Source organism: Anopheles marshallii, chromosome 3 (genome assembly GCF_943734725.1).
Source record: "Anopheles marshallii chromosome 3, idAnoMarsDA_429_01, whole genome shotgun sequence".
Classification (NCBI taxonomy): domain Eukaryota; kingdom Metazoa; phylum Arthropoda; class Insecta; order Diptera; family Culicidae; genus Anopheles; species Anopheles marshallii.
The window spans coordinates 70,507,963-70,521,999 of NC_071327.1; the positions used below are offsets into that span (position 1 = coordinate 70,507,963).

Sequence of the window (14,037 nt, forward strand, 5' to 3'; positions counted from 1 at the left end):
ATGGAAGGTAACGCCAACGCAAGCATCCGTAGCAACCCAGTTTCATTCCCGATCGATAAACGGTGTGAATGTGAATGCTTCTACGTGAGGGAAATTTTTCAGGTCTAAACCATAGTGTACTGCGATTAATTGCTCCCATCTTAAGAACGGTGCGCTGGAAGGCGGAAAACAAACTCCCGTTTTGTTCGAGAGAGTTGATGTTATTTTTATCACTAAAACGCATCGAACCAAAGGGCGTCGGAAGCTTATGCGCGGGGCACTGTTTACATTTGCGGTTGCAGCATTGTTTCGTGGTGCAGGGAAATAAAAGGCATCAACATGAACGTTTAAGAACAGTACGGTGCGATGAATATACGAACGATCTAATGCACATCTGGCAACGGTGAACACATAAACTTTAAACCTAAAATCGTGTGTGCTCCGGTTAACCGGAACTTCTGACAAAATTCAGCAGGGAATTCTTCTTATTTATTCAGTCCCCATCGTTTTTATCTTTACGTTAACAGCTGAAATGGATGAAATCATCGCCGGATTGAAGAACGCAACGCTGGAGAAAAGTTCAGAACGTGCCCTACCCTTGCTGAAGCAAATTTCCGACGCGGAAACGAACCTCTGTGATAAATACGACATTAAGAACGATCTGCTCGAGCTGATGCAGTTGAACAATGTGAGCGTGCAGATACAGGTGGCCCGTTGCATTGCCGAGGTGGCAAAAACCGATAATCAAAGAACCAAATTCTCGAAGGAGGACGTCATCTGCCGGCTGACGGAATTGCTACAAGTTCCGGCAAGTGCGAAGGAAAGCACCGCAAAAGACGCATCGCTCGAACTGGCGACACAAATTTGCCGAGCGTTGGGCAACATTTGCTACGCAAACGATGACGCACGGAACATCATCAAAGAGCTTGGTGCGGATAAGCATATCTTTGCGCTACTCGATTACGACGTGAATACGGACGATGAGGATCGCGACCAGTTCGTACGCGTGCGGTGTGGTCTCATTTCGAACTACCTCCTGGGCAGTGATGAGATTGCCGAACGGGCGGTTGAGCTAAAGTTGATTGAAAAGCTGGAAAAGATACTGACCCGCTGTTTGGCGGATGTTGATCAGCATGAGGAGCTGCTGTTGAGCATTCTGCCTCCGCTGAGCATCTTAACCGAGCAGATAAGCGATCTGTACTTTGCACCGTCGCTGAACAAAACGATCGCAAAGATATTGGCCAAATGTACCAATCCGGATATTGCCGAATCGTGTCTCGCTTTGCTACACTACGAGGCACAGAATGACGATGTTAAGCTGCTGCTGGCGGAGGAAGGCCTCTGTGAAACGATCTACCAGTTGTTGGAAAAGTACAAAACGTTTGCCAACACGGACGAGGCTCGTGTGCTGATGAAACTGGCTTGCGATTTGATAGTCCTCATACTGACGGGAGGTAAGAAGCTTTGGACGAATGGAAATTCGTCACAGTTTCGGGTGCGTTTGTTGTAACGTTTCATTATTAATTTGCAGATAAATCGATGCACTATCTCTACGCAACGCCGTTGCTGAAATGCATGGAAGATTGGCTGGATTCGTACGATGTGGAGCTGCTGACTACCGGCGTGCTTGCGCTTGGCAATTTTGCCCGAACGGACAGTCACTGCATTCATATGGTGGAGAAGAAAATAATGCACAAACTGCTGTGTAAGTTAACTAAACTGGCTGATGTTGTGTGCAGTGACTCTGGCAATGATTTTATCCCTCACATTACATTTTTGTAGCAATCTTGGCAAAAAACAATGGAACCGAACACCAGATGACGCTGCAGCACGCGCTACTAAGCACGCTAAAAAACTTGGTAATACCGAGACCGAACAAGGCCGCCGTTATAGAGGCGGGTTTGGTGGACATCATATTGCCAATGCTGGAAATACACCAAGCGCCAGTAGTGTTCAAACTGCTCGGCACATTACGCATGACCGTCGATGGACAAGGTGACTATACATTTCCCTTTCTACAAGCGCTTTGGTAACGATAGTGTACTTCTTTAACAGAAAAACTTGCCTCGGAGCTACTGCAAAACGAGAAGCTAGTCAAACAGCTAGTCCACTGGAGCCAAACGTCGGAGTTCACGGGAGTGCTCGGTGAGTCGTTGCGATTAATGGCCTGGTTGATCAAACATGCGTACCGCCAGAAGGAATCCGATCAGCAAACGATGGATGATACCGGTTTGCGGAAATTCGTAACGATCGAGGGAGCTGTCGCTAGCATGGTCGGGATGCTCGCGTCAACACACCTGGTGATGCAAAACGAAGCGCTGATCGCGCTGAGCATTTTGACCACCATTTTCCACAACAAAGCAGCAACCGAGAGTAACGCACTGGATGCGCTGCTGATACAAGCCGGCGTCGGTTCGAAGATTGCCGAACAGATCACGCTGAACGGTGAATCGATGACGAAAGAGCTAGTGGAGAATTTGCAAACGTTCGTGAAGCAGTTGCAATCGTCGAACGATGCGCTGGGGGCGCATCTGCGGGAACATAATATAGAGGAGCTGCTGAAAACCATACCCAGCATGGTGGAGTACTGTACGCTTTGAACGAATCGTTGCAAACCATCCGGCATCGAGGAAAGCATACACCAGCGGGTCGGATCGTAAAAGTTTCCTTTCGTTTACAATCGTTTACTTATGACACTGTGCGCACAAACAACCGCCCAATGAAATGGTGGCCGTTTCAACCAGCGAAGGTCCTGTAAGGAGGACCAGTCTGATCTCTTCTTGGCGTAAACGTCTACTCAAAGGTCATGCCTGTCTTAAGGGGGTGCTATACAGCCAGTATGTTGAACAAATTTAGCATTTTAAGTTACACCAACAACTGATACAAATAACGAAGTTACAGCTCATTCGTTTAATCCAAAACAACAACAAAAGGAAACACTTCCTATCGAATCTAAATGGTAGTTTTTATTCTAAAAAATCCACAAAAGCTATCGTTCTTTGCGAACTTTTGATTGTATATCTCCCCTTAACTGACTTAGTAGACTTAATTTGAACAGGATTTTGGTTCCGGTCCCGTTGTGCGAAGGACCATTATTCACACATATGAAGCAATAGACATTTACTTACAAACCATACACCAACACACGCGTATGTGAATAGAATAGATCGGCTGAATATTTAGGCTGAATGCGATCGTAAAAAACAAACCCATTCTGTACCCAATTTTTGTGACAATCTGAATCGAGAGAATCTACCTTTTTGGGAGAGAGGTAACCAGGTTTTACGTTTACCTGGGTAGCGTAATATAAGCAGGACGATACGATGCATGATTTGTAAAACGAATTAGCATCAATTTTTGCATCATACTGCGACATGAAATAGAACACACACACACACACTTTCATTGAGTGAATCTACGTTTGTGGCATTTTACGTTTGCACGTGCACCGATTGCAATATAGTGTGCGCGCATTATCAAGAGCAATTTACAGCGTAAGCTTTAATTTACATAACCGGCATTGAAATGGAATAATGTTAGGAAGAATTAGTTTAGAATCCATGCGAACGTGACAAAACATGTGTCCGCTTTTCGTTTACGAAAGGTGCAAGAACAAGAATAACTTAACCAATGATATCAAATAAGCGATCGACGAACATGTTGTGTTGTGTTGTGAAATAATGCAAACGATGCGGAAAAGTAACAAAAGAAACAGTGCACATCGACAAACCTTGTGGCATCACGAGGGGAGCAAATAACACACGGTAAGAGGTAGAGAGCAAACCGGATTAGCGCCGTTAATACAGAAGTAGGGTTGCGTTGGGATGCATTTGTCCTTTAAAATATTCAGAGGTAAATGCAGTTTTTTTTGTGTAGAGTTTAAGAGACTGCATACTGAAGCTGGCATTACCTCGATCATCATCACAGTTACACATGCACCACATGTAGTGAAAGCTTTTTTTTAAAAAAAGGAAGGAATGGGGAGGGGTCCCAATTTCTAAGGGGACACTTTGGACCTACTTGCTAAGTTTCTGTACACACTACTGCGATCTGCACAACCTATGGTTTGCCAAACCCATTTGCCAACCCGCAAGCATATCACCCTGCTTGTGGGATGTGCAATGACCCCAGCAAGCGATAGTCTGCTAATCATGGACTCGGGTAGCGGTAGTACAATTCGGGGATCGAACCCAAATCCTCGAGATTGCACTTTTTTGACAGTGCTAGGCGATCTACCGCCTGTACTATCGTCCCGGCCACATGTAGTGAAAGCTGATAGTAGCAAACAGTGTGTGTGTGTGTGTGTGTGTGTGTGTGCACCATCCCCCCTTAACACCTTTCCGAACGAGTTGAGATGCTTGCAACACAAGAGAACCACAATGTAGAGCGAGATAAAACAAAGTGATTGCACATAGAACTAAACCATGCAAAACATGCTGAATACATATGCTTACAAGTTGGCTCTATTTCTTCGTCACCAAACACAATGGAATCCCTTTCTCCATTTCCAACCTAGCTATCCGTTTTAAAGGCACTCCTTCCTTCCAACCTAAGATAGAGATAGAAGTATATATTTTTATGCCTCACCTTGTGAGCGCTTAATATTTAAAATAGATAGTAGAGTCGCTGGCGCACAGCAAGGAGTGGCCGCTGCTTAAATTTAGCCCGTTAAAGCTAGCCAGAGATATTAGCGTCTAACGATAAGATTATTCTTATAGAAGGAAAAACAATATCAACAGTATTTTACTGCATTTGCAACAAGTATCTTAACCTGACAACAGAAAAAACAGCCTCGAAACACGAAGTTACATGCGTATATGCAGAAAATCACGAACATAACAAACAAACAAATATATTATATATATATACATCATGTTTGAGAGTAGTTTGGTCCACACCACGCTCTTTGATACACACGGCATACAAATTTGTTGCAAATATGAATCAACAAAACAATGAATTACGGATAGAACGCAAATGGTAAGCAATGTTTTCAATGACTTAAACGAAGCCCAAATACTCCGATTACACTAAGATAATGGTAGCGTTTTGAAGTTCGAATGTAGTTGGAGGTGTAGAAGACCACGTTAGTATCTGCGGACACGAACAGATGAACCAAAACAGTTGAAATTGAAACTTCTTTCTTCTTTCCGCTCGTGTGCGTGTGTGTTTGCACATTGATCAAGCGTGTTTCTTTCACAAAACTATTCTGTAAAAGATTTGCCGAAGCAAGCAAAACGTTAATATACAACACCGTGAACACTACATTATTCACTTTGAAGTTCTTTGACGTGGAAGATGGAGAGTCGGGGATTGCAGTTACAATATATACATCCAATATGTATTAGATACGGTATTAATTACGAATAACATCAACGATCGATCCCGTAGCATGAGGGCCAGTAGTAGTGTGCGCGAACACCAGAAAAGGGCATCCTCAGCGTTGCGAGAACATTGGGCGTGGCCGTCAGTCATTTAAATAGTCAGTAAACAACAGTGATGAAAATAGGGCAATACGAGTGTTAAAAGTAATAATCAAACATACACACAAATGCAAACACTTATGTGATGTTTCTTTCGACGTAGAGTAGTGGCGATGGCGAAATATGTTGGAAAATGGAGTGCGAGCGTGCGGAGTAATGGCAGACAGAGATTTCGGTTTGGTTTTGTGTGCACTGTCGCACACACACACACCCACACACATACACACTTTCCGTAGCACTTTCCTCGATAATTTATTTTCTAACCTTTTCGGCTTAATAAATTTTTTAAAATACTACACTCGGATGGGTAATGGAGTTTAATTACTTCTTGTAAATGATGAGAAATCACGAAGGAGCACTAGCTTGGTGATCCACAGGTATTCAAATTTAATTTTCCAACCACCGTTGGTACAGGTTTTAGCCCAGGAAAGTGCATCAATTCCTCAAGAAACAACACGTCAACAAATTGTGCTTTGCCAATCCATTTAATGTGCAAACACTCGCACAATGTCCAGGTCAAACAGAAGACAAAGCGAAGAGCTTGTCGACCAACGAGATTGAAAGGAATCATCAATACGTTCATTTGATTCGCATCAAACACGCCTCTCGAACGTAGTCCTCTGACATCGACCACCAGGTGCGTGTTATTACAGGTTTAAAGCGTCTAAGGTTTAAAAGGTCACTAAGGTGAGATGATGAGAACGTGATCAATCTGGGAATATATCTGCTGTGATGATCACCAGGTGTTGCTGCAGTGAGTGCGCGACTGAAACTTGAAACCTTAAGGATTGGATTGAGGATCAATGCGACGAAGACAAAGTACCCGCATGCCGGAGGCTCTGACCGTGATAGGGCGCGCCTGGAGAGTAGAGTACCTGTTGACGTACGACAATCTTGAGGTTGTAGAGGAGTTCTGCTTGGTACGATCGTAACTTCTGGTAACAACCTAGGCAACGAAATTCGGAGGATTGTGATGGAGAATCGCGTAAATTATGGGCTCCACAAACCCCTACGATCAAGAAGACTCCAACAGGTGAGATGATTTGCGTGCTTGACCCTCAACATACGATCAAATCGAAGAATACAATAGGTTTAGATCTGGACTGCAAGCGAGTTTTTTCGACAAATCTCTCGACCAAAATTTCTCAGCAACTCCAGGAACATCCTCAAGTGTCTTTGATATTCTTTCATTTGGCTACATCGCACGAATCGGTTTGATTACTTTTGACGTATAAGCGGTTTTCCACTCCGTGTGTCCCGTTGCTCAGAACTATCTTGAAGTAATTTTTCTATTAAAGAATTCCAATTCAGTAGTTAGACAAGATATCGACGAGGTACCAACACTATACTGTAACCTCGAACTTCTTAAGTGCTGACCCAGAAAGTAACTGGTGAGATACTTCGAAGAGTGTAATCGAAGATACTTATGGCATCGGGAATGAGATTCACACATCCCAGTTTACGGATGAACCGCATTAGATACCTCTCTAGAGATCGCTCTGGAGATCACGTCGAGTCTATGCTGGTGGAGCAACCAAATGATCACTTTTTAGCAGGACTGTCTAGGAATGCTTAGGACTGTCTTTGGTTGGTTAGGCTGTGGACGAGGTTCGAAAGGATACGTAATTAGTATCTCATAAGCCCGCCGGGTGACATATGGAACTAAGACTTGAACTTTCTTAAGAGAGATATTCTTCACGCCATATTCCAGCAACACGATATCCACTTTCTCAATATATCATACTAAAATACTACTAGTTTTAAGTCGAAGTCTTCCTGTAAGGTTGCATAGATTTATTACTCTAATCATGTTGCACAGGCGTTATCCTTTCGTAAGATAAAACATAAAGATTGCCTCAAGAGAGGACAGCCGCGCAATAAATGCCTCACCACAGTGCAGAGATAGTAGCACTGTGCCGGGGTACGTGTAACTGCGCGCTTCTTACCCTATACTACCCCGGCTCAGTAAAACCGATGATGATCGCGCAGACCAGTCAGTACGCCCATATCCAACACGCTCAGTAACGGTGGCGATTGTAATGCATCTGCGAAGGTGGCGGTTGCTGTGGATTGCTGATCGGTGGCGGCCTTGCCGACGGGTAGCCCTGTGTAATGCTTCCACCCTTCGGTAACTAAATGGCGCAAGAGAAAAAGAACTGATCGTTGCTTTTTGCCTAGGAGATGCTGGTATGTATTGTTGGTGCGGTTACAAGCACAAACACACACACACATAATTACGGTACGCCAAAACTAACTTATGGACACTCGGGTGTGCGTGATGTGTGTTAAACGGTAATGTAAAGTATTGTGTGATGGCTTGCAGAAAGACAGAGGGTTATGCGGGGGGTGGGTTAGAGTAGAGTGTTTTGCACAGAACGCATCTTAAACCGATGGGAAGTTGGGAAGCAAACTAAATAAATTACGAAAGCAGCACATGATTTGTCTGGCTGGAGGTGTCGTTTGTTTATTGAAAAGTTTTGTGGCAAAACACCAATAAAGGACCTTAAAGTGGGTTAACTTCAAAGAGGGTGTGCGATTGTATTAGTGACCATGCCTTTGCTTGGCGAGTACGACGCGTGTTTAATTATTACATTATTGCATTATTAAGTTTGGATTTGTTTACATGTGTTTTTAGTAGCGTTCAGTTGTGCATATTAATAGGCTTAAGGTAGTTCGTTTCGATTTCGAGTGCAGAAAGGTTAAGATAAAGCGTACAAAAAAAAAATATCCATCATCGGTACGTGTACAATGTAGTTCTTGCTTGTTCGGATACACATACCGCGATAATGGATCAACTTGTGGAAGAGGAGCGAAAGAAAACCCCGATTTAATGTGCTACAGAAACGAAAACCGTGCGAATGCGTGTGAGTAAAGGTGATAAAATTAAAAGCGACAACCAAAAAAAAAGAAAGAAACAAGCTTCAGCTATACTTGGATAAGTCAATGGCGCTTACTTGCTGATTGGTAGCAATCGTGTGCATCTGTATAGCACCGGGACGCAGACCGGGCGCATAAACGATCCCTTCCGGCAGATGCGTTGCAACGACACCGGGTTGGGACGGCGGTGGTGGACCCTGCAACTGGCGCAGATCCTTCGTACGGTCGTCGTGCTTCGCCTGCAGCTCGATATGGTACGGCACAATGCGCTCCTGCGGTATCTTCTCGATCGTGATCGTTTTCATCTGCGGTGGGGGCTGCTGGCTGTGGATTGCGGCCGCCGACTGATCCAAACTGATGTGGTAAATGTTTGCCTGCGACGGTGGAAGCGGGCCCACCTTACCGCTCACCACCAGCTGTTCGGGTTTCGGTTGCGTTGGCGGTCCCGGCTGGGACGGTATATCGACGTACTGGCGCATGGGAATGGTTAGACTGCTCTGGTACGGGTACAAAATCTGTGGCTGCGGCTGCCGACCATCCTGCGGGTTCGTAGGCGGGGTACCGGGATAGAAACCAACCGGCGGACAGTATTGCGATTCTGTAATATGGGACAAACAAGGGATAGTGGATTATTAGTGCCTCGCACCAAGACGGCTTGACGTGCTTTCTTATTTCTTCCAAAAGATTAGCTTTTCTTCTAAATATGATTGTTTAATTTACATTGTTACACGCACACACGCACACATACATTCGCACATGATCAGATTTTGCTACATATTTACAAAACGGCGAGTAAAATGGGATTGTGTGTATGGAAAATCTTCTGGTTAAAAATTTTATAAGTTAATATGAGCAAAGATCTCCGGGAGATTATGAATACTCGTTAGATATAACTGAAGTATTAAACTTCCAGAAAAAAAATACATTTTTCAAATTATTTTCTAATATCTCCTCTGTGTATCTATATAAATCCCTTTAAACTTAAACTAAAAAAAATGCTGTGTGTAAGACCACTTCAAATCATAATTTTAAGCAGCTGTTGATACAGAACCTTTGGCAGCACATTAATACATGTAATTGGTTAATCATCGATCGTAATGTTTTTACAGTTCCACGATTGTAAACGTTATCCCCACCAACACACACACATACACACACATACAAATCATTACACATCTAAAGGCTCCGTTTGGCACTATCCGGTTTTAAAAGGGTGTTGTGCCTTATTGTTGCAAACCATAATTACACCTCACAAACAACACAACACAAATTCAAAATAATGATTAAACTACTTGGGGATTAGCTAAATGAACATTGTGCGCATAACGCACTCACTGTATTACGATGGTACAACATTTAGGTGACAAAAGTCGCAATTTAGTTGGTTATGCACGCTACTAATGTAATGAAAACTGAAGCAACCAAGCAAGGAACGGAAGATGAGCCGATCGGAACATGTGGTGGGATCGATTCGTGCCAAACTAAGATCGATGATCACTAGATGTACCAATTACCGAAAGCATGAATGAATTAGGATATTGAAGGATGTATAACAAGCAGATTTAGAATGTGGGAATGCAAAAATTAACCAAGGTGCAACAGCGTACCGAAGCACATGGGGAACGATGCGGAAATGAAAAACGAAATTGAAAGCAAAGCTAATGAAAGTTACTCAACGCACACGTTAACCGGTGCTCAGTATACGCGCCTTTATTTCAACAGGACCGTTCGGAAATAGTTGCAGTTTTCACATTTTAACCTAATTCACTCTGGGGAAATTTTCACAAAACTTTGAATATGTGAATTAAATCTAGTATATGCATCTATTTCGAAGGTACGATCGTTTGCACCGTCCCAATCGTGCTGGTTTTTAGTGCATTGAGTAACAAATCAAACAAAATATATATATGAAAATAAAACGTGAAAAAAATATATAAGACAATATTGAATTCAACTCACTGTTCCACAAAACGGCACGGGCCACTTCTCCGCCCCGTCTACCTTCCTCGATCTCTGTTATTCAAAAATTGATCAGTTGAAACATGAATCGGAAACATATTCGGTAACGATGAAGGAAATCATACGGAGCATAGAAGGAAGTATACAGAAAGAAAAGAGAAGAGAAAGAGAGGGAGAGAAAGAGAGAAGGAAATAATGAAACGAAAGAAACGATTTTTTTCTTTTAAATATGAACGATAAATAAATTAAAGATAGCAAAACAAGACGCTCGGAAGCATCTGGTCAGAGCGATCCGGGGATGAGAACGAAAGTAGGATGATGCCAAATGATTGCAATATTAGTGGAATTTCATTTGCTGATTGTTCACGTAATAGAGGAACAAAAGAGGGAAAATCATTAATAGGTGAAATAGTACAATAGGTTTCAGATTCGCAGCGAACCATCCGGAAATGGGAGATGCCTTTCGGCTACTGAAGGCTAGAAACAAAAATGTGTATGATTAAAAAACATGTAGCAACAAGTTTGAAGTCAGGAATTTGGCAACATGATCACCCGTAAACCCGAAACAGTTGAATCACGGGGAGAGCAGCAAAAACATAAGTCCTCGCAGTAGTGCTCATTGCAGTCCAACGCACTGCACGCTCTCTTTCTCTCCAGTGTCGCCCTCGCTGTCTGAATCTCGCTATCGGAACGGTTACACATTGGGGATGAATTACGTGGTACTTACTCTGCTGCGGCGGGTACGGTTGATTGTTGGGATTGGGCTGCTTATAGTAGCCCTGGATGTGCTGGGACGGTGATGGGCTGTGCGTGCGTTTGGCCGCATTTACCTGCGGATTGCCCTGCAAGTTGGGGTAAGCGTCGGTGAATATGCGTTCCGACGTAAGCAGAACTTCGGGTGGACTCACTTTATGCATCATGTGCTGCTGATGCGGTGGCATCGGCCGCTGGGGTAGAAATATTTGCTGCGGAATATTCTGTATCGCAAACATCTCCCTGCAAATGAACAGAACAGCAGCAGTGAGCACGGAATGCGCTCCGGGAATAATCACCCCCCGGGGTGTGGTGTGGTATCACTTACTCTTTCATCTGTCGTTTCCTGTTATCATCCTCGTTTAGCACTTTTTTCAGCTGTAAAAACAGCTGCTGCTTTTCGTTCCTTAGCTCATCCAAATTTTTCTCCAGCATCAGTATTTGCTCCTTCGTTTCGCCGAGCGTCATCACGTCCTGTTTTTCCCGTTCCTCCCGTTCCCTTCGAAGGCGTTCCTCCTCCACCTCTGCTTCAAGCTCTGCGAAAATCATTGAACATTTTAAGAAAACCATGCAACCCTTTTTATGTCCAACGTACCTTGCTTCTTCCGTTCACGTTCTCGCATAATGTGCCGCTTAAGTGCGTTCCATAATTTCTCTTCCTTTTCTGTTTTGGCCGCAGGCTGCGTCGGCTGCTGGGCAGGCATCTTCAGATACTTTTTAGCACTCATTCTGCACAATTTTATTGTTTCGTAACGAAAACTTTGGTGAATGTAAACGTGAGTTCACTTCAGCAACTGAACATATCTTTTTATTTGTCGATAAACTCTTTGAAAACACCTATTTCCTCAATTTTCTTTCCACACAAGAGGAAAATGTTTTCCGAAATGTTTGTTGTTTGCTGTTTGGTGTTTCGGTAAACGTCACATTTGCCCAGTGAAAATAGCTCCACAACAAGCAACTGTCACTGCAAAACAGTTATTTTTTTATCCATCAGCATTGTCGATATTTTGTGTAGTAAAGTATAAAGGCTTGACAATTAATTATAAGTTGTTGCAAAATTACTTTAACTAACATTAAGGCTTCTGAATGCACATTTACAACTGCTTGCCCTGTATGCGCTGTTTCACTGAGCTAAAGAAAACGTAACCACGGTGTCATTGGGATGAAGTTTGATGGCTGGCCAGCTTGCCAAATTGTTGACTGCACAATTGCGCCAAAACACAAGATCATTCAACAATCACACACCAAAGGTAATGTCGGCTGCACAGGGAAAACGGGGTGCCTTTATCGTGCTGGAAGGATGTGACCGAACCGGTAAAACTTCGCAGTGCAAAACACTCGGTAAGCATGTCCGAATTAGACCATGCAGGAGGCACCAATCATAACCGGCTTTCTTTGTTTTCAGTTGCTGAACTGGTGCAGGCGAATGTTCAGGCACAGTACATGAACTTTCCGGACAGGTCGACACAGTGTGGCCAGCTGATAAATGGGTATCTGACGCGTAAAGATGATTTCACGGACGAGGGCATTCATCTGCTGTTTACGCTGAATCGATGGGAAAGGATGAAGGAAATGGAGAAGCTTCTTAAAAGCGGCGTTAGTCTTATCGTCGATCGGTACTCATACTCGGGTGTTGCGTTCAGCAGTGCGAAGGGTCTTGATATGGAGTGGTGCAAAGCGCCCGAGTCTGGACTTCTAAAGCCGGACCTCGTAATACTGCTTACCTTGTCCACTGAAGCACTGGCCAGGCGGGGTGGATTCGGAGACGAACGGTATGAAGTCCCAGCGTTTCAGAAGAAAGTGATCGAAAAGTATTCAATGCTGAAGGATGATCGATACTGGAAAGCGATAGATGCAGATAAAACGTTCGATGATCTTACGGCCTGTCTGTACGAAGAAGTGGTACGCACGATTGAGAATGCTGGTGACAAACCTTTGGAGAAATTGTGGTAAACCGTTTGTGGCATTTAAACCAATTGAAACAAATAGGTAAATCAAAGTTATTCATATATGCAACATTATTTTTAATGTGCGACGATTCCAGATGGGAGTTTTTATGTGCGTTGTTGTACAGTATCGATTCAAATACAAGTTATCCTGAATATGAGTCATTTTTGAATTCTTTAATTGAGAATAATTTTGACATATTTTATTCCATAATGATCTATAGGAAAGAGGGACTGTCTTCAGAACTAAAGGAAAGCGAAATAAAGTCTATGGACCGTATTTGGATAATAAAGGATACGACTGGAGAAGATGTATTTTTTTCTCCGGGGGTACTGAAATAACATCGCAGCGTAGATATCTTTTCGATGATTTCCCGGTGAAAGAACTATTTACAATAAGTGCGATATGAAAGCTTTCAGTTTTCGTTATTTTTGGTGCATGTATAAATCGCTATTTAAATATAAAAATCACAGCTTAGTCCATCACGATAATTGTTTTGGTTAGAGAAATTACCTCAAACTGCAGATCGGCAACAGACCGATCGGCAGCCAACACTCCAGATTTAATTTTATATCGATCCAGATCATACAAAAATAGTGTAAAGTTCTCTAGTTTTTGCACTGGACTATGTTCTTGTTTTTATGCTCTTTTGAATTGAATTCCTGTTTTGGATAATGGACAAGAACTATACAAAAGCACAATGATGGCATCGTGATGGTTTGAAAATGGTAAAACTTCTCTCGAATCGACCAACGTGCAGCACCCCTGCTTTGAAATGTCGCGAGAACGTCGTTCGGCAGCCTTTTGACAGCTTTCGGCGATGATTTGTGCGGTGTTTTTCCCTCAAACCGATGATGGGGGACTCTTGCTCTTGCCGTTTTACCCCTTAGCGAATGAAAAGCATACGCATCGTTCTGTGATTGTCCCGCAGTTATTAGTGCCGTTTAAAAAGCAGTTTCCCCACGATAAACATGCTACGGAGTGATAGACTGGTGCAAAGACTATCGGCCCAACTGGTCCGGATGGCGTAAAGCCGTGT

At 43.3% G+C, this 14,037-nt stretch overlaps 3 protein-coding genes across 3 annotated transcripts; 2 read left to right on the top strand and 1 right to left on the bottom strand.

Moving 5' to 3' along the window:
* On the top strand, positions 1 to 2,579 carry LOC128713099 (GTPase-GDP dissociation stimulator vimar). Its single transcript, XM_053807962.1, has 5 exons — positions 1 to 7; positions 477 to 1,433; positions 1,511 to 1,684; positions 1,762 to 1,974; positions 2,035 to 2,579. The coding sequence occupies exons 1-5, from the start codon at positions 1 to 3 to the stop codon at positions 2,577 to 2,579; spliced, it is 1,896 nt and encodes a 631-aa protein (XP_053663937.1).
* A 4,901-nt stretch (positions 2,580 to 7,480) lies between these two features.
* Positions 7,481 to 11,779, bottom strand: LOC128714731 (uncharacterized). The gene is made up of 6 exons (XM_053809611.1): positions 11,647 to 11,779; positions 11,380 to 11,587; positions 11,026 to 11,294; positions 10,299 to 10,352; positions 8,417 to 8,937; positions 7,481 to 7,594 (listed from the first exon to the last, which is right to left on the bottom strand). The coding sequence occupies exons 1-6, from the start codon at positions 11,777 to 11,779 to the stop codon at positions 7,481 to 7,483; spliced, it is 1,299 nt and encodes a 432-aa protein (XP_053665586.1).
* A 444-nt stretch (positions 11,780 to 12,223) lies between these two features.
* Positions 12,224 to 13,004, top strand: LOC128714019 (uncharacterized). The gene is made up of 2 exons (XM_053808895.1): positions 12,224 to 12,392; positions 12,457 to 13,004. The coding sequence occupies exons 1-2, from the start codon at positions 12,224 to 12,226 to the stop codon at positions 13,002 to 13,004; spliced, it is 717 nt and encodes a 238-aa protein (XP_053664870.1).
* The last annotated feature ends 1,033 nt before the right edge of the window (positions 13,005 to 14,037 follow it).

Excerpts from the sequence above, each read along its gene's own strand:
- LOC128714019 (XM_053808895.1), top strand. The coding sequence starts at position 12,224 with ATGGCTGGCCAGCTTGCCAAATTGTTGACTGCACAATTGCGCCAAAAC. Across the intron at positions 12,393-12,456 it reads TTCGCAGTGCAAAACACTCG|TTGCTGAACTGGTGCAGGCG; the intron begins GTAAGCATGTCC and ends CTTTGTTTTCAG.
- LOC128713099 (XM_053807962.1), top strand. Across the intron at positions 1,434-1,510 it reads AGTCCTCATACTGACGGGAG|ATAAATCGATGCACTATCTC; the intron begins GTAAGAAGCTTT and ends ATTAATTTGCAG. Across the intron at positions 1,975-2,034 it reads CATGACCGTCGATGGACAAG|AAAAACTTGCCTCGGAGCTA; the intron begins GTGACTATACAT and ends CTTCTTTAACAG.
- LOC128714731 (XM_053809611.1), bottom strand. The coding sequence starts at position 11,779 with ATGAGTGCTAAAAAGTATCTGAAGATGCCTGCCCAGCAGCCGACGCAG. Across the intron at positions 8,938-10,298 it reads CCGTGCCGTTTTGTGGAACA|AATCGCAATACTGTCCGCCG; the intron begins GTGAGTTGAATT and ends CCCATATTACAG. Across the intron at positions 7,595-8,416 it reads CGATTGCTACCAATCAGCAA|TTACCGAAGGGTGGAAGCAT; the intron begins GTAAGCGCCATT and ends TGCGCCATTTAG.